This window comes from Ylistrum balloti, unplaced genomic scaffold (assembly GCF_031769215.1).
Source record: "Ylistrum balloti isolate Yb309-2 unplaced genomic scaffold, AGI_CSIRO_Ybal_v1 Utg370354, whole genome shotgun sequence".
In the NCBI taxonomy this organism is placed as follows: Eukaryota; Metazoa; Mollusca; class Bivalvia; order Pectinida; family Pectinidae; genus Ylistrum; species Ylistrum balloti.
Window position 1 is genome coordinate 133,775 of NW_026782252.1, and position 20,451 is coordinate 154,225.

At 34.3% G+C, this 20,451-nt stretch overlaps 1 protein-coding gene across 1 annotated transcript in view; it reads left to right on the forward strand.

Annotated features, from left to right (window-relative positions):
- The window catches only part of LOC132553804 (DNA-binding protein RFX6-like), a 50,958-nt gene extending 30,787 nt beyond the window's left edge, over positions 1 to 20,171 (forward strand). Inside the window, exons 4-20 of the mRNA XM_060218083.1 lie at positions 147 to 208; positions 623 to 700; positions 5,049 to 5,076; positions 7,358 to 7,465; positions 9,272 to 9,349; positions 13,762 to 13,875; positions 14,123 to 14,172; positions 14,404 to 14,563; positions 14,823 to 14,964; positions 15,284 to 15,378; positions 15,633 to 15,750; positions 15,890 to 16,009; positions 16,450 to 16,673; positions 17,896 to 18,052; positions 18,850 to 19,152; positions 19,571 to 19,768; positions 20,038 to 20,171. Coding sequence (XP_060074066.1) covers positions 147 to 208; positions 623 to 700; positions 5,049 to 5,076; positions 7,358 to 7,465; positions 9,272 to 9,349; positions 13,762 to 13,875; positions 14,123 to 14,172; positions 14,404 to 14,563; positions 14,823 to 14,964; positions 15,284 to 15,378; positions 15,633 to 15,750; positions 15,890 to 16,009; positions 16,450 to 16,673; positions 17,896 to 18,052; positions 18,850 to 19,152; positions 19,571 to 19,768; positions 20,038 to 20,171 — 2,169 coding nt within the window. The remainder of the gene's footprint in view (positions 1 to 146; positions 209 to 622; positions 701 to 5,048; positions 5,077 to 7,357; positions 7,466 to 9,271; positions 9,350 to 13,761; positions 13,876 to 14,122; positions 14,173 to 14,403; positions 14,564 to 14,822; positions 14,965 to 15,283; positions 15,379 to 15,632; positions 15,751 to 15,889; positions 16,010 to 16,449; positions 16,674 to 17,895; positions 18,053 to 18,849; positions 19,153 to 19,570; positions 19,769 to 20,037) is intronic.
- Positions 20,172 to 20,451: the final 280 nt, after the last annotated feature.

The following is a 20,451-nucleotide window of genomic DNA, read 5'->3' on the forward strand; positions in this document are numbered from 1 at the left end:
AAAATGTGCTATACTTTCGTGTGATTGGTACAAAAACAGTTAAATATAGGTCGAAACAATAATTACGTCACATATTCAGAAAAATGTACTTAGACTGTCGGAACACAATGCTATATATATATAAGTGGTATGTTTAATCATTGTAGACGATACGACAGAAATTTCCTCATTTGACAACAAGACGACTGGGAACAAGGGGACATTCCAAGTAAGTATACAGCGAAATCTTCATCACTATATAAACACTATAAGGCTATGACGTCAAAATAACATTGCTACTTGAGGGTTTTATGTTATTAGTTCGTGCTAACAGAATAGCTAATTTATAGGAACCAACATTTGGCCGTACGTTATACATTATTTCGTTCTTCTACCATGTACTGGACCCACACTATGGCGAATTGTGTCTTGTTCAATATTTAAAAAAAAATCATGATAGAGCCAAATGAATTCTGAAAATAACTCTATAACTTTTCTAACTAGCAATGCCTTTCCCAGTAGATAATCTAAAATATAATATACGTTGTTTGTAATCAGAATTTAAACATGCTACTTCTATTTAAAGTTTCAACATGCTATTTCTAATTAAATAGTTGACACTATTTGAATGGTTTTGTTCCAGATATCATTATTACGGTATAGGGATACAGGAGACTAGTCAATACTACCACTCAGTTTACACCGGCAAGGGTCTAACGAGGTAAGACACGTATGTCATTACAACCACTCAAGTATACATCGGCAAGGGGCTAATGAGGTAAGACACATATATCATTACAACAATTCAGTATACACCGGCAAGGGGCTAACGAGGTAAGACACATATATCATTACAACCATTCAGTATACACCGGCAAGGGGCTAACGAGGTAAGACACATATATCATTACAACCACTCGGTATACACCGGCAAGGGTTTAACGAGGTAAGAAATACCAAATACTTCTAATCAGTAAACACCACAAAGGGTCTAGCAATATAAGACATACCAAACTATCACTCAGCTTACATTAGTAAGAGTCTAACGAGGTTAGACATATAGATCAATACAAACACTCAGTATACCCGACAAGGGCCTAACAAGAACAACAAAGAACTGACATTTTAACGGAATTATTCTTTAAACACTAATTCGATGAGACTAAGAGAGAATAAGAATAAGAGAGATTTACAAGGGGATTGTTGAAAAGTTCAAGGAGAATAATATTTGGCGTATGCGACTCCTGTTTCATCGTCCACACCCGCCATGTAAATCTTGATAAATCCAAGTAAGCTGTGACACGTTACCAAATGAGAGCCAGGTTAACAACAAATGAGCCAACAGGTTTACTAACGAGCATAAAACGCGTCTATCTTCATATCGCAAAGAGGAATCGAATATTGCTAGAAGCGATCATATGACGACTGCAAAACTCCCCCATTACTTTCTTCAAATTGCATCTCTCGAAACACTATTGCGAATTTGTATGCTGACATGGAAGTAAGTTCTAGAGTATCGAACCAAGTTCGACATGTAAAAACCATAGGCTGGAGATTTAGGAATGTAGCTATCCAGAAATGGAAATTTCACAATAGGGAACTTGAATCATCCTGCTTATCATACGGTTTATATAGAAGAATAAGACGCATTACTCAATACTACCACTCAATATACATAGCCTAAGTTTAGTGAGAAAAAACACGAATATCATTATCACCACTCAATAACTCTGCATGTTCTTGTTGTATATTTCCTGAAATATGAAATATCTCAGATTTGGCTTTTTTTTATCTTGTACAGTTCTTTCTAATGTTGCTATTTTTGCTCATTTATCTCATAATCAACTAATGCTACTGCAAAATTTATTGAGACTGGACGGATGTCTCTACTTGATTTTGGTCACCAGGGTACAGTATAAATATACATTATATATAACCATTGTAAATATTTTTGATGATCTTTTTCCTCTTCAATAGTGTGCGCGATACTCTTTTGATCTTGATGTCAAGGGTCAATCTCGGCTAATTTATTTAATGAATTTTCATTCTACCTAAAACAGTCATTACCCCCTGTAATGATTATGATGACAAATTAGCTACGTAGTATCCTACAATATTCATCTATATCATTATCTAATCCATGCTTTTCACCTGATAAAAATCTGACATAATGTATACTTTCTACTCGTAACAAATGTCCCTGTGCCTACCCTCACCCTCTTAAGAGAGTCCGAAGTATAAGTCTGATACTTCAAACACCTTGGTGTTACTCTTCATACCTGTGGAGATTTACAATGGACCTGGTGACCTTCATAGTTATGTAACAGCAAAACGTAGGTGCGAATAGTCTTTTGTAGACAGGTATATGGTGCATTGATGTAAATTTCCTTCTAAGAAGTGTACATTGTGCCACAATAGGCGCTGATGATCTCTTGAAGTCGTTATTTTCAACACTTTGAGTAATTCAAAAATGGCAGCTGTAAATTATCACAAGTAACTGTATATAGTCGTATTAGGTTGAAAGTAAGGGCTTTTGCAGTTTCAAAGGACATCACCTCCAGGTAGTAATTTCTACTTAATTTGAAATGCCCATATTCGCTATTAGTCACGTTTTATTTCTTAAGAATCTAATATGTTATTTAACCAGTGTTGTAAGTGTTGTAGCATGCCAGGTCTGAAGCTAACCTTAAAACCTATGATTTATATCAGAAAGGAATTATTACAATACACTGTTTATTTTCACGGATTTATACTACTTACACTGCACTTTTACACGTTGATAAGTGGATTCGTTAACTTTATAGCCAGCGGTCTCGTGATTGTTTATTACCAATCGTCTTTAATATGAACTATTATTCATATTATGTTTTATTTCAACTTTATAAAAAGTCAATTTACCCCATGGGAATTATTAATGGCTATTGTATAAAACGTATTTTACGTAAAGTGGGGACAACCTGCAGTGAGTAGCTCGTAAGGTAGGTTGTAAACATGCCCAAATTTAATGCAGGTACAGTGCGAGCTTCACACTTAATTCTGTTTCAAGTATAAACTTGTAAACAGTGAACTTCATATTGCCGATATTTTATTTTCTATTATATTTACATAGTTATAGAAATCCATTAAATGTTATTATGTGTTTTACAGCAGCTGCCTTTTCACCTATACCATGAGTGTCATTTTCCTTCATTTTCCCAATTGTGTTATTCAAATTTTTAAATGTTTGTCTTTTATAAGTTGACATTGTCATATCACTATGCCAAAATATATTTAAGAAAAAATCAATTTTCTGAAAACCTTAAAACGCTCAATGTTGTAAAATTAGTACAAGAGGAAGGCATGTTGGGATTTTGTCATTTGTTTGATTCTTTAAATAACAGTGGAGAAATTGTGTTGCTTATTTTATTCTCAATCACATCAGCGATTTATTTATTATTTCTTTGTGTTTTTGTAGCATTTACTTTACAAATGTATCTTTCTTCAAAGTTTTTGAAAACGATTTTTCACTCCTTTTTGAACTGGTTGAAACAGTTGTTTACCTTTCCTTGATTAAACCGTGCAAATGTGGAATCAATAACGATCCTTATAGACAAAACAAATATAAATAGTATGGAATTCGACATTTTTGGCCCTTGGATTAATGATATATCTCGTCTATTGATTGATGTTGAACTACAGTTTTGACCTATAGTCAGTTAATTGTTTCAAAACATCATGTTTCAATGTCAGATCACCTGGCCTGTTAAGTTTGAGTAATTGTTCTGACCTCTTCATTTGAATAAAATACATTTGTTCTCATTTTTATCTATGATGAATGGGTGATGTTTGTGTTCTGATGTTAAATTTGTAAGTCTATCGACTTTGGGCACGTTGTTTTTCTTCAGTAGTTGATATTATACTTCTACCGAAATCCTTAAAGGATGCTTTTTAATGAGAGGATCACCGCCCTCATTGCTCCTTTGAACAATATACACATGTTTTTCAGTAACAGCGTACACGAATACAGAACGTTAGAAATTCTTCTCTTTATTTTGATAACACAGAGAGATGTTTAGTAGGATAAGCAAATAAGAGCTTTATTAAATTTCTTTGTATTATCTTATCTGTACATGTGTTATTTTGTTGTCAATGTTATGTTATGACGGACCAAACATTAATACCTGGCTTAGTCCAGGTCAAGGAATGGCAGATCCAGGGGACAAATATTTTCATTGTAATCTACAACTCAGTCTTTTCGACAGTAATATTCTCACAATATGATTCTCTTGTCATTAGGACTGGTTATATAACTATAATAATTGTTTTATTTAAGGTATCTAGTCTCAACAGTTGTCGTCTATATTCAGATTTTGTTATATTTGTATTGTGCCAACAGTGTTAGGTTTGAATGCAGTTTTTGAATTCTGAAATTATATAAAAGTATTACCAGGAATAATTTGAAAATGACGTCATAAACACATTGACATTTAAATAAACTATCTGCACTGTTACCTGACTGTCCATTGATTGGCTACTCATTACCAAAATGTTTTTGGAACAAAGAAACGATATTTGCGTTTATACACTGACAAAATTGGAACTTCTCTGAAAATATTTTGATCAGTTTTATCGCCGGACTCTCTCAGAATTCTACTTTATTCAGTCATTGAAGAATACAATATTATTTATGTTAAGTTCAATACATGTTTCTATGTATTTAGGGATATCTTCACGATACATATATAATGTACAAGAATTTAATTTCATTGCGCTGCACTAAGTAAGTGAACTCACACAAACATCGTTCTGGCTATTGGGGTACCCAAGTGGATAAGAAATTATAGCAATTTCTATTCTATTCATAAAGAGAGTTTTGGTAAAAAATTATTAAAAGAAAGAAATTATATTATTGTTTTAAACTGATTGACATATTGTTTTCATCTTTATGGAATATAGAGATTTAAAAAGATAGTTGTAATACCAAATACGGATGTTTCCTGTTTGATTTTCTGATAAATGTTGTAAGCACTGAATTGTAAGTTTGTTTATTTGAAGGTATAAATGACAAATATTTCTTTTTCAAATTTCAGATTTTCCGGATGTAAGCTTAAGAACGAGGTAAGATGACTTTTTTAATATTTCTTTAGTGAAGTTTAATTTTGCATTAGTATTTCATAAATGGAGTGAGGTAGCAGAAGAAAAACACTGATCATGCTTAAATACCTAGGTTTGTTGTTCTTGTAAATCCTGTGTGGCGGAGATATGAGTTACATAAAACTCTAAAACGGAGTAAAGAAAAATCTTTTCCCGCAAATTACTACTCTATGGTTTCCCAACGTTATTACCACAGTTCGTTACGAAAGGTAAATAATATACAAAATGCATTAATCATGAGTTGACTTAACGTCCTTGTCGTTGGGAGCTGTCGCGTGGGGTAGAGGGAAGACCAACATGGAATTTCATCGTCACACCAATCACAGTTTCTATGTGTTATCTCTAATCTTCAAAAGCCCACTTTAGGGGGAAACCGCATCAAAGTCAAAACTCCTTTTAGCTACCTATTTTCTGTAGACATTGGATCATTTAGCAGCAAACCCTGGCTAAAATCTGTCACCAAATGTAATCGTCTAAAATCCTTACTCCTTTCGTGACATTTATACACCCGTAGTCTCTGGTGAATATATTTGGGTAGATGTTCTTGGTTTAGGAATGTATCACTATTGCACTGTTAACATACTGACACTAGTTAGGTATCGCCATGGTATCGCGTCAGATCATGCTTCATAATGTCATCTTAATATCTCAAACCGGCGACGTCTACTTCTGATAGATGTTATTTGTTGTCTCTGAACCAAAGCTGTTCTATGTTTGTGGAACGAGAAACCATCGGAATTACAACTGTAAAGCTGCTGCTGTTTCTCGTGGTTTTTCTTCACAGTATTTCTTACTTCTGCTATGTCATATTGGATCTAACCATTCAATGAATAACAGTACACCAAAATCTTACCCAAGTATGAAATTTAGAACCAAGTAAATATAGTTATACTGCGTTTGTGAATGTATAGTCAAAGTTTTAAAAGATTGATTATAACCTTTAGCAGCGGTGAAATTTACACTTAATCTGTCATCATTTGACCTTTTCTATTGCTTTTCCTTTTTTTTTTTTTTTTTTCGTATAATTTACCAAAGATGCTTAATACAGACTTCAAATTAAATTTGCAATCATCACACTGGGATATATGAGTATGTGATATATACCTGATACTCCATATTTCAAATTCGTTATATTGTTGTTTACTTTTTACCGTTAAATTAACAATTTATATTAACCCTCGACAAATCATAATATATAAGATATTCGTCCTATAACATGTTTTAGGACATGCAGACATTAATGAATGACATCCTACTCAACTATAGATGAATTCAAACGTCACCCTAATTGATAACGAAGGACTGATGACTGATTCGTATGTTTATTCTTAAGGAAGATAAAAGCCGGAACTATCTCTTATTTATTTGTTATGATTTCTATTTACATATACTCTCTCTTTATCCATTTTACTGACTTTACGTCTTCTTTGTTTATTTTACGATTTATCACAACATTCAAACATTAAACCAACTATCAATTTCACTATTACTTAAATCCCTCCGCTGTCGCCACCAACCGAGGCACGCCTGTCTTTATCCGCGGATCGCAAATATACCTAATAGCGCTGTATCGAGCATCTAACATCACTGTATCGCATCATTTACAAGTCTAAGAGGGTATCATATCATACTAACTACTTACATATCACAACACTATCGATAAGTAAACAACCTCTTACACCAACACAAGTAGTGATGTACAAGACATCACAAACCTAACTACAACCCCAACGCTAAAATGTAGTTCATAATCAGCCGGTTATATTGATATTATGATTTGTAGTAGGATTTGTAGATGTTATTGTATGTCTTTTGTGTATTCCGTTGTAACACACTGTCAGTTGAATCTTGAAATTAATGCTGTATATTTCGATGAAACACATGTCTTTTCGGATATGTATTTTGATTTTAAGAATGCTCTAATAGTATAGTAGTATTTCCAAGGTTTTCTTTAATTTTGAAATCTATTTAGTCTTGTTTCTTGACATTATAAACATTTTCTTCTATCTTACAAACAGCTGCTGTTCGTTTACTAGTTTATAATAATATGATAACGAAATCTAGTTTATGCATATAATACAGATCTTTAGAGTGGGGTTGTAGAGAGTATCAAGGGAGCTATTTGCTCCCTGAGGCGGCTTAGAAAATTAAGTCAAATTTCTGCACGATGGACCTTCTCAATAATAATTTATTTCTTCTATGATTCTTGTCTGTAATTGTTGCGTCAATTGTTTGTTTATTTCAGGGAGGATTCACTAGAAAATACACATTAAGTTCAAAGACGGGAACGCTGTTACCCGAATTTCCCAATGCGCAATATCTTATTCTTCCACTGTCAGTTCCTCGAGAAAAGGTAAATAGATTCATATTAATAGACATTATCATTAACTGAAATATCTTTTCTTCTGTTTCTTAACGTTTATTTAGAAATATGCAGAAATGCAAGCAATTAAGGTCATTTTTGGATTTGTGAATGCATTGTTTTGTTGATATTTCGTGGTTATTGCTTTAAAATAGATATTTTGCATATATAACTTTTCCATACAAGTATAATAATTTGACTATTGTAAATTAGTCTCAAATGCATTTATAATTGATATCCGTCTTATCTTCAATATGCAAATTAATTGAAATGTTGAAGTAATGATGAATAGTTGCCCTTTGATTTACGACATTTGGTTAATTACATTTGTGCGCACGTGTATGTCACTTAAATGCTTCGACAACAAAATAAATTGTAAAGGGTTTGGCAAATGACTACCTTGATAACAGAATCGGGAATATTAATTCCATAATAATTGCAATCTTTATTAAACTAGTACATGCCTTGAGAGTTGATTTCGAACTTAAGGTAAATTTATATACGGCTCTATGTTGAGTATCCTCTTGAAGCCGATATATTTTATTGAATTTCCTTAACTGTTTATTGAAACACTGATAAACCCTCCGCTCACGGCCGTATTATTAATGGTCCACAAATCCACTCTTATTCTTCTGGGGAAATGCTTCTAACAATATTTAGTCCTGTTCAAACACCGGAATGTTTGCACTGTGGGTCCAGCCTTACAACTTGTAAAAGGAAAAATGTATCATTTGAGAATTTATCATGAAGGTAATTTCTCTAGCTTCACCGTATGTCAGTCTCACTAAATATACTGGCCACACTAGTGTGTCTATTGACTGTTGTATTGAATCAGAATCTAGATAACGTAAGCTTTGAAATATTCCAGAATACCATACTGTCCTGCTGACAATACTCACTCTCTGTTCCAAGGTGCAAATATTCCAATATTGTATACACAATACAAACCTTTGACGGTACATAATTGCCAGATGCACCTGACTTTTGATGGATTTATTTCTTTCACAGTATACTACGATGTTAATCCGATAGTGATTTATTTACTAGGATCTGTATTGTTAAACTTAAATGTTAGCCTAAAACCTATCATTTAGCCCTCCCTTTTTGCCCTTTCCGGCTAGATCAACTGTATTTTATGCGTTTGAAACATGAGTCTGTATTTTAGACAAAAATGACTCATACTTTAAAACATACATCGAAATAGTCCCACATAGGTCTGTTTTGTTCTATTTCTAACTTGTAGTATATTTTGGATGCCATTTTTATCTGTCTTGTCGGCTACATAAATCTTTTTTGTTTTTTGTTTTTTTTTAATTAGATTTGAAATTCATTGAATACTTCTTGCGAAATGTTTTCTCCCGTTGACTTCACTTATGTATTCAAACACGTCATTTCATCAAATCTATCGAATTCATCAAATGTGTTTCCTGCTATATCTTTCTAGTGTAAAGCAACTATGGACTACTCTAATTTTGGGTAAATAACTGTGACACACATATATTTTCACCGATACTCATGATTGATAACATAAATAACACAGAAAATAAAGATAAATCCATTCAAACTGTGTCTGCCTCCCGGGAACTGGACCTTGGTTTTACATCCATTGACATTAAACAAAAGAATAGACAAGAAAGTTAAAACCACGTAAATTTAACTCATATCTCCTTAATGTGTCCGTCTATCTTCCCAAGGTACACATTAGTCTTATCACTCTCGATATTAGGAAGCAGTTTATCAGTCCCGGACACAGGTTTAGGGGTGGTACCTGACTAATTACCTCCCTTGTCATTCCAGGTAGAGACGTTCGTGATGATGTACAAGACCCATTGTCAGTGCATTCTTGACACGGCCATTAATGCCAACTTTGAAGAGGTAAACTTACAAACAGTGAACGACCGGCTTGTTCCGTGTATTGTCAGCTTTATAACTCTATAGTTAATTATTAGAAATTAAATTTGTATTGATACCAAGTACATTCTATTTCGTTAATTTTACCATCTCTATATTTATGATATAGGGAATGGAGAATATATAACTGTTTGTCCAAATTTTCGTTTTTATACAAAAGAAAATATTTATCATCAGTTCCGTTATGCTGGCTTTGCTCTGAGCAATCAAGCCAGCTTGATTGGCTCAAACTTCTGAACAAATCCACGTTAAATCCATTTTCCTATCTTTTTTGTCGAACGCTTGTCCTTCTTGAGCTCTATCCGCCGCCAGTTAAAGTAATAACACAAGTAAACGAATTTTAAAAAGTGTATTTCTAAAGCAAATATTTGAAGACGAAGTGTGTAAGTAAAGGAAATATGTTTTTCAAAGAAACTATCCTGCTGCCTACAAAACATATTTATCTTGTACAATAAATTTTAATGTCACATTTTATTATTAATACACAAAAATGCGTTTTTATCTTTTTTCGGCCGTTAACATTATTGACAATTCTGTAACATTTTAATGTAAATATTGATCCTAATAATAATTATTAAAAGATCAAACTTAACTCTCTCTTATTTAAACGAAATCACAACATATCACTGTAAATTCTCTAATGTGTATGTATGTGTTATACATGTTAACTATGTTTGTTGTTCATTTGGACAAGACTATCAATATAATACATCCCTTTGAAAGCAACAAGAAGGGAACATCACAGAGAATGAAACAAACTGTAGTTTATATAAAACTTGTATTAAGCGTGATATTAATGATAGATTATGTTAGATGTATTTAGACCGTTGTTTGCCACTCTTAAGGCGACTCCTACCACGAAGCTGCATCCCTTTACACTTGCATTAACCCCTATGTTCCTCCGCCGTTTGATGTCCCCCAAAAGGTTATCTCCGAGGACAGTGTCATATATAGACTTACATTGACAAGGTATCAACTACCTATTACTGGGGATTAGTGCTTTGAAAACAGCACAAACACGCTAGCTTTCCTGTATACCGATAAAGACATTCACTCGTAATTCTTAGATCGTCTTATGGTATCATATTTACATTTAGACCAAAGAAGAACAGCAGGATTGTTTTATATACAGATGTTACATTTAAACTGTATCAACAATGATATAAGTGTTTTACACTTCCTTAGATATCGTTATGTATTGATAGTTATTATTGGTTTATATAGTAAAATAGTTGATTCAACGACAGGTACAAATATAAATCATAATGAAGTAACAGGATAATGGACACGTAGATCGAAATAATTAGGTATATCAAATATTATATATTATAAATATTATATCGGAATCTATAATATGAATGCATGAACTATAAGCCGACGACTATACATAATAATAAATGGTTGGTATTTTTGTGTTTACTTTTACTTTTTGTGAAAAACCGAAAATTGATAAATCTGTAGATACATTTGTAAGATTTTCATATACTCTTGCGAATATATCGGTTCAGAAATGTTTCTTTATTCATTTCCTCAGGATTGTAAAGATTTTTCGATTGTTCCTTGATTGGTGTCTTCAATATGAAATAATTTGAAAATCTATTTTGAGTGTTTCCGGATCAGGTTTTAGATCCAATAATATCATCAACGATGTGCTTTTTTATTGTTTTCCTTGAAATCAAAAACAGGTAAAATTTGGGGGAAATGGCTCACATTGAAACAAATAAGACATTATTAAAACTTAATTGATTTATATAATTATTGCTCGTCGAATCCCTAATTTCCCTAAAACATATATCTGGCAATCAATAAATACAAAATGGAGTCTTAGATGCAAATCAATGTACTTAAATTGTAGCAAACTTTACGCAACCAACTTTACACGCATTGTCTCTTTTTGGCTAATTAGTGCAATGATAAATCCGCGCATATGTACACTGTAATAATTGCATAATACATATTGTATACTATTTATACAACATTCAGAAGCGACATGATAACATGTCAGATCTTCGGTGATTGGGTGATTCATATCTTTACTAAATTACCAAAGGAATTTATCAACATTCGTGATATAAAACGATTACTACTAAACTAGTTGGATGCATGCTTATCACGAGATTTCCGTGTTTTATAATCTCATGCCATAGTTTTCAAATCCCTGGTCATATTCGAGGTCGACAGTAATTATCAATAACATCGTGAGAAAAACAAACAGAAATTGTGAATTTATGATTTGGCTCACTACTTTTTTTCGAAAGGTTCAAATTTCTAAGATTGTCCAAGAGATATCATCTAATTAGAATGTAATTACTTTATACAAAAAACATGGAATTCCATATAGTGTCATCGTTGCCGTATGTTAATCGTATCCTTTTCCACGCATAGTTTAAATCAATGTTTGTTTTCAAGACGTTTCTGATTTACTTCCAGCATCTACAATACCTTTGCTCTATTGAAATTCAACTTTCCATATTTACTTGTCTTCTAATTTATTATCTTTTGAGTCGATACTGAAAAAAGCATGTACTGTGTGGCCTGAATTGCTTGCATGAAAAATATCCCAAGATTTAAGAAAGGACGGAGCAGCAATGCTAAAGTTTAAAATCCTATTACATAACTATGATAAATAAGTAGGATGTGTTTGAGTATAAATCATTTCATGTTAAATTAATCTGAATGTTGTAGAATATTGTTGCCAGTTGTGAACTACATCGTGTTTACAGTAAGGAGACCATATGGCGACCGACTGATTTATCAACGTTAGGAGAAATATTCAATAACAAGGAGAATCAAGTCCTTATACAGAAAAGAAAAAAATGAATTTATAAGCTATCATACTCAATAAGAATCTGTCAGGTCACTAATCCTGCACAAACAGACCTCAGTAGATTTGCATCACCGTATGGGGTCTGGATAAGCAGGGGACACCGTTAATCTTCCCCAGGGATGAGTCACTCAGTATTGCAGACTCGCCTTCAATCCTTGACGTGTAAGCCGTGCTTCACACTGTCGGAATACTCCGAGTGTACAATCCCCTGTTTTTGTCACGTCCAGAAATCTCCTTTTTCATGTTGTGGTATTTGCTCTTTGTCGCCTTCCTTCCTCATAAAATTAACAAATCACACCGTCGCAGATTTGGGTGTTGAATTCAACTGTGTGTATGACAGAAGGGCAGTAGTTATCTGTTAGACTTGTACCGAAGTTAGGACAACATAGTATGGTGCATAATATGTCGGAGTTATTAAATGATTTACAAGTGCAATATGGCAAATGACATCGTGAACATAGGAGGTCTGGGACATTTTTCGATAGACATACCAGTCCCATGCAAACCAATCTTACTGGGAAATACAATACAGATAACATATTGTTGTCCCTGTTGGTTTGGGTCTGTGTATTAAGAGAGGGCACTATGTAAGAAAAATGTGGTAAAACATTGAAAACAAAATCAAATCTATGTATTTAGGTGCCGTTTTGAATATGGATAAACTAATTCATAACGCTTATATTTACCAACTTAAGATATATATCTAGAATTACTATGATTTTATCCAAATCATTTTATACGTGTAGTTGGTGGAGCCTTACGTATTCATTATCTGTGGAAGTCTTTAATCTGTTTATACACTAAATTGAAAACAACCATTACTCCTTACTTACTATTCTATCAACCCTCAGTTTTCCACGATCATTATACTGATAACAGTAAGTACTGATTAATGAGGCTTACACTGTAACCATTTGGTTCGCCACAGTCAGAGATGCCAAAGCTTTGAAGCGTTTCTTACCTAATCGTATTAATGTGTTATCCGTTTGTTGCACTGTGTACACAAATATTTTTATTGGTTTAGACTTATACGTAATTGGCTTAAAGAGCTTAAAGAGGCTAATGAAAATAATGGGGAAGTATTATGGTCGTCCTGGTGATATCATTGAAAAATATACTTTTTCTTTGTGCGATATGAAGCTGGACGTGCTTGATGCTCGTCAGTTTGCCTGTCATTTCCGTTGTTGCATACCTTGATCTCATTTGAGAACATGACATTACTTCCTTCGATTGGCTAAGATCGTAAGAGGCAACTTAAATTGGGGTCTTCATGTTACCTCTCTATTATAAAGATCTTCCTCCTCCCTAATTTTTCCTTGACACTACCTCATTTTTATCCTTTAGTTAACCGTTCACCCCAGTGAAAAGTTTTGTGTTCTGTCCACTGGTCGAAGCATACCACGTTCCGAGACCCTGGCAGCTCATAAATATCAATCTAAATAACAAAATTTCATGTTCATGTAGATAGAAGTTTTATTAAGTAATCTATTATTATTTGTCGTTTACTTATAAACAAATATATGATAAAAAATCAACTTTGTTTTTCCAGATTCAGAATTTTCTGCTCCATTTTTGGCAAGGATTGCCTGAGCACTTACTACCGTTGGTGGAAAACCCAGTAATTATAGATATCATTGCCGTTTGTGACAACATATTATACAAGGTATTGCTTTCACACATTGTAGCGTCTAATTACAGTAATTATACAAAAGGATTTTGTAAACTCATTTAAAAAGAGAACATTTGGTTAATGATTGTTGATATAAATTATATAAATATATTAAATATAGGATAAATTTTATTATTTTTGCAGTTTTAGTAAATTTGGTTTAAAAACGCATTCAATATTCTGTTTTATAAGTCGATGTGCTAACCTCAAACTTAGTAGTAAATTTCATTTCTATTTGTAGGTATTGACTGAAGTTCTAATCCCCGCGACAATGCAAGAAATGCCGGAGACGTAAGTACCCAAATTCAGCAATTATTATCTAGAAATGATAATTAGCTTTGGACTATTTACGTTATTATAAAACCATACTTGTTATGAAATTTTGAACTGACAAGAAAATAGAAAAAAGAGTTCTGGCCTTACAGTTAATTTGTGATTTTCATAAATCTTTAACAAAGGTTTAATCTTATGTCTTTTGTAATTAATTCATAATCAAATAAATAGTCAGTATATTTCTTACAGCTTACTCTGTGATTTACGGAATTTTGCTAAACATTGGGAGAACTGGGTATCCACATCACTAGAGAACCTCCCCGATCTTCTATCCGAGAGTAAACTGCCGATAGCACGACGTTTCGCCCAATCCATGAAAAGACAAATATCATTCCTGCATCTCGCTCAGGTAGTTATATATTTTATAAATAAGCATTCTTGTTTCGTTTTAAATCACCTACTTCTATTTCTTTTTTGTTTAAGTGTGATGTTTAATGTGAAAAATAGTTAAAACCATTTAAGGTTAAGTATTAAATGACGTCAAGCTAGTTTGTAATTGTCTTTATCGTAGAATTTGTTGCTTTGATCCCAAGAAAAATACAACTCAAATCATAACTTATCTACAAGATATGTCACCGCAATTAACGAATTGTTAATTACATTAACAGACTGCCCGTCCTGTGCTGTACGACGCTCAGGTCGTCAATCAGATGATTGCTGATGTCGAAAGAATAGATCTCAACAGTATAGGCACACATGCACTAAATACTAACAACGACGGGGATATTGATACGGAACTGAATGCTGAATGTAAGATCTCGTTTGAAGATGAGTTTCTCGTTCGACGTATATACACTTGCATGCAATGGTATTCAGAATAAAATCACTGCGAATTAAACACAAGGATTGACTTTTCATGTATTTTTGAGGTTCATCTAAATATTTAAAAATTCTAAAATTCATTTAAATAGAAAAATTATCTTCCTAAACACGGTCATGAAAGTGAAAACTTCTAAGTCATAAAGAGCTTGTTTATGATTAATTATTTGTATCGTATGCTGTTTCCTATGTTTGAATATGGACATAAGCATTATGAACATCTTATTGATATGCTTGGTTACTGTTACAGTTCTCAGGGAATTCAAAGAGTTATTGCGGAAACAGGCGACGGTAGAGGCGTGTACAGAATGGTTAGACGGAGTGGTAGAATTAAAGGTGATAAAGGTAGGTTATCTAATGTCAAATATATAATATATAAACTCTTCTGAATTAAGATTAAATGGATGCAATTAAAAACCCTTAAAAATGTACGAAAGGTAAGTTGAGCGTGTAATATACAGCGTTTATTTACATATTACGTCAAGAAAATTATCAATCGATAGAAAATATATGTTGCTTATATTTTGTTACATAATCAAAGAGAACTATGTGCCTGATGATGTGGTTTAACTTTCTTTTATTCGTTTTTTCAATTACAGCCTAGTAAGCAAAATGGTCGATCCTTTAAAAAGCGGGCGTCGTCATTTTTGCTGAAGTGGTCCTTTTTTGGAGCTAGGGTCATGCATAACCTTACTCTCAATAACGCCACAAGCTTTGGTGAGTACTAGGCAGATAATTCTCAAAATTCGTGTCATGTTTTCATTTAGCAACTTAAATAAGGAAATAAGAAGTAATAGACACTGTGAAATGTTGTAATTCCTGTCGAATGACAAAAACATTTCATTAATGGTTTTAGGGTCATTTCACTTGATTCGGATGTTGCTGGACGAATATGTACTAATGGCGGTTGAAACTCAGCTAGCCATGGAGAAAGACGCCGAGATACAGTCCTTACTAGAGAAACACATGAAGACAGGTACGTATTGCTACCGATGGAATTTGTACAGAAATCATCTATTTTCTTTTTGTCTGGAACGAAGTTGAAATGATTGATAAACGAAAATGTAAATTTACCACATTCTGTTAATTTTGTTAATAAAAGAAAGGGATTTTTAAGGTGCTACCTATTGAAAAGGCTGCCAAACAGTGATAATTCTCTAACATTATAATAGAATCAGCCTTATACATTTAAATCTAATACGTCTCGTTATTTACCTTGTGTAATAATGGCATTACATTAAGTAAGATTACATGCCTGCTCCGAACACTAGTGATGGTGATCTGGTAATCATTGATTATCAGCTGATATCATGATGGCGTATTAATACATTTTCCCGAATTAATATTTTGTCCGATAGAAACAAAAAATGGAAACTTTGTTAACGTTTTATGAATATAGTAATTACGTGTGTTTAGACGATTCCGGTGTCCGTCCCAATCTGTCCACTCAACCGAGCACGTGTTTCCTAGCAACTAGGCGGGACATGAATCCGAGAGGCAACATGAATAATGTGAAGAGAGAGCACTTCCTGGACCCACAATTCAACGGGAATGGACTGTACATGGGTCTTAATCACGAAAAAGACGCTCAGAATATGATGTCTAATCATCATCTCAATTCTCTCACGGCAATGACACAGGTAACTTAACACATCTCAATTCTCTCACGGCAATGACACAGGTAACTAAACACATCTTAATTCTCTTACGGCAATGACACAGGTAACTAAACACATCTAAATTCTCTCATGTCAATGACACAGGTAACTAAACACATCTTAATTCTCTCACGGCAATGACACAGGTAACTAAACACATCTAAATTCTCTCACGGCAATGACACAGGTAACTAAACACATCTTAATTCTCTCACAGCAATGACACAGGTAACTATCACATCTAAATTCTCTCACGGCAATGACACAGGTAACTAAACACATCTAAATTCTCTCACGTCAATGACACAAGTAACTAAACACATCTTAATTCTCTCACAGCAATAACACAGGTAACTAAACACATCTAAATTATCTTACGGCAATGACACAGGTAACTAAACACATCTTAATTCTCTCACGGCAATGACACAGGTAACTAAACACATCTTAATTCTCTCACGGTAATGACACAGGTAACTAAACACATCTTAATTCTCTCACGTCAATGACACAGATAGGTGATGACCATATTAACTCTCTCTCTCTTAGCCATTAAAATGCAAATTTATACAGATTTCATCATTGAGATCAACCATATGTAGGATGTTCACCTTTATCTTGTTATACATGGTACCTTCTATCTTAGTTCACCTGCCCAAATGGCATTTAACCAAAAGGCCCAGAAACATGTTATTTGGCTGGCAGGTTTCTAGGATGAAGCCCATCAAAGTTTGCGAATAGAAATTACCTTAACCGATATGCAGGGTCGTGGAATTGAGTGTTAGAAGTTAATGTTTGTCGGATGAATTTCTTAAAATTTATTGAATGTGTTCACATTGAATGTCAATGATGGACGTGTTAATGTATCTATGATGAACATTGATTGTATTGTTGACATTGAATACCAGGTGAGCGATGCAAGCCTATTAGGCCTCTCGTATTTCATGTGTAGCCACCTTTACAATTATCGTGCGCCAATCAGTTTGTTTAACTGTATGTTCCTCGGAGAACTGTCCTGCTATCAGAGTCGTTATACATCAATTTGTTAAATATTTTTTGTTAGAGTGAGAATTCCAATGACTAATGAAAATGTTTACAAAAGTTCGGTGTAGTGATTAGTCTAACGAAATAGTCATTAAGTAGATTATTGGCTGAGAACAGGAAGTTTCTAATGTGTAATAAATTTCTGCCTTTATTGTTTCAGGCTGTACCTGGAAATAACAACCTACAACATACGCCACACACTACACCTCCTATCTCACCTATTGTTGTCAATCCCATAAGGAATACTGTAATCAACTCGAACCTGCCTTACAGCAACAGTAATCAGTCATTAATGGCCCCAGGATACCCATACTTAGGTAGGTGTCACATCGGTCCTTAATGGCCCAAGGATACCCATACTTAGGTAGGTATCTCATCGGTCCTTAATGGGACCAGGCTACCCATACTTAGGTAGGTATCGCATCGGTCCTGAATGGGTCCAGGATATCCATACTTAGGAGGTATCACATCGGTCCTTTATGGGACCAGGCTACCCATACTTAGGTATATATCACATCGGTCCTGAATGGCCCCAGGATATCCATACTTAGGTATCACATTGGTCCTTAATGGCCCCAGAATATCCATACTTAGATATCACATTGGTCCTTAATTGCCCCAGGATACCCATACTTAGGTAGGTATCACATCGGTCCTTAAAAGGCCCAGTGTACCCATACATGGATAGATATATCCAATTTTCCCTCACTGTGTCTGGTTTTGACATCACTTAAGCCAATATCTCACATTTAAATTAATTATTTGCCATTTTCACATTGTAGTTAGAAAAACATGTTGCAGTGTAGAATATTACAGGAATTTGTAGTCAACCTTTTATATCGTTAAGTCATTTAATAACAAATGTCACCGGGAAAAAGATGTGTACTATTTATCGCTATCAACACGGGATAAAATAGAAACGGAAACAAAAATCTGTGGGGTTTTTCTTCTTTTTTTTTTTTTTTTTTGATGGTACATTTTTATTTATAATTTTCGAGAAAATCATGTTTGTTATGATAGGGATCATGTCGACGATATTACAAATAACCGACGTCATAAAAACGATTCGTTTTTCTTGTAATCGATTAAGTATGTATGCACTTCTATGTTACAGGTCAATTATCCGAATATACCGGAACGCCTAACTACGGGCTTGGCAGCTACAATAACTCCTACACATCAAGCGCCTTCAGGTCTCACATTGCACACTCACCCTACACCGTAGGCAAGGATCTCGACACCGGATATCCGCCGTTTGGAGATCCTGATTTTGGGGCAGAATCATTTTTCAATTCTGCCGGTTACACCAGCATCTCTCAGGCCAATTATCCTACGTCAAATGTCCACAACCAGGGTAGCAGTGCTTTTAACGTCGTGCAGAGTAACCCTACATTTAACACTTCGTATTCGCCTTCAGGTAACTACACCTTTATATAAATTTTGATACTCTATTGTGTATATAGAGAGTTCAAAGTAGGTGTCTCAAGATGTAAGATGCATTTTGGCTCGGGGAAGATAGACAAAGGAGGCTCGCCTCTTTTGTCTTTCTTTACCCTCCCCAAAATACAACTTATATCTTAAGACACTGGTTATGTATTCTATTTACCCTTCAACATTGATTGAAAATCAGACAATCAAAACTTCAACAGTTTAATCTTTGTTTACCTGTCGTTGACCTTACGCTGAATTTTGCCTGATGGCGTACGCCAAAATAATTGCTTCGCGCAGAAATACAGATGTTACTCACTCTACCTTCACATTCAACCCTGGATAATTTTAATCTACACTTGGTAACATGTGGTGATTGTTATTTCATGTCTGTTTTATTCCTGTAGATTACTATAGTCCGGGTTACCCACAGCCTTCCAAACCCCTAGTGGAACACGTGTCTGTGATTCAGCAGAGAAACCCTATCCCGTCTCCTTTTCACAACGACATGAGCGACCCACTTAACTTACTGGACAAGCCACAGCGTCACAAAGACCTTCATCTCTATAGCAACGGGAGCCCTGCAAGTTGTCACAGTCCAAGAAGTAAGAAACGTTAAAACACCAATAACCAGAGTAGTCTGTATTGGTATAAACTATTGTACTGTACATGGTTGTCACTTTTCATCCCGGGTATATGGTTTCACAACAAGTGTTTCGCCGTTATCCTAAAATAGCCTAAGCTACTAGTATACAAATGTTATATAGTTTCATCACATATTTGTACCAAAAATACTTTCTAAAATGTGGAAAGAAACAATTTTGACCAATTACTATGTATTCTGTTTCTGAACGTAAACCTTTGATCTTTGCAGTGCATCACGAGGGTATTGGACAGGACATCATAGGTATGGCGGTCAGTGGGATGTTGACTGGCGATCATGACATTTCCCCTAGCTTTAATGACCCTGGGCCTTTACCTTCTATCAACACGGTATTCATGACGTGACGAAAGTTTAACCAATAAACATTAAAAGAAATTAAATCCCTACTTTTTATACATGTTGGTGCTACCCAATACAGAGGAGGGAATAGTCTGGCTACAGCACGGCGGATTGTGTGAAGAACGGTTTATATCGTAGCAACAGTTTTCAAATGCGACAGTTCGAATCCTGGTCACAGCACCATGATTTAAGTCTGAAATACGTGCTTTATAACCCTCAGAGGATTTGAATGTTAAACTGATTGTTCGAGTTACTAAGTGAAGGAAATCCTGCCGATGTCTCATT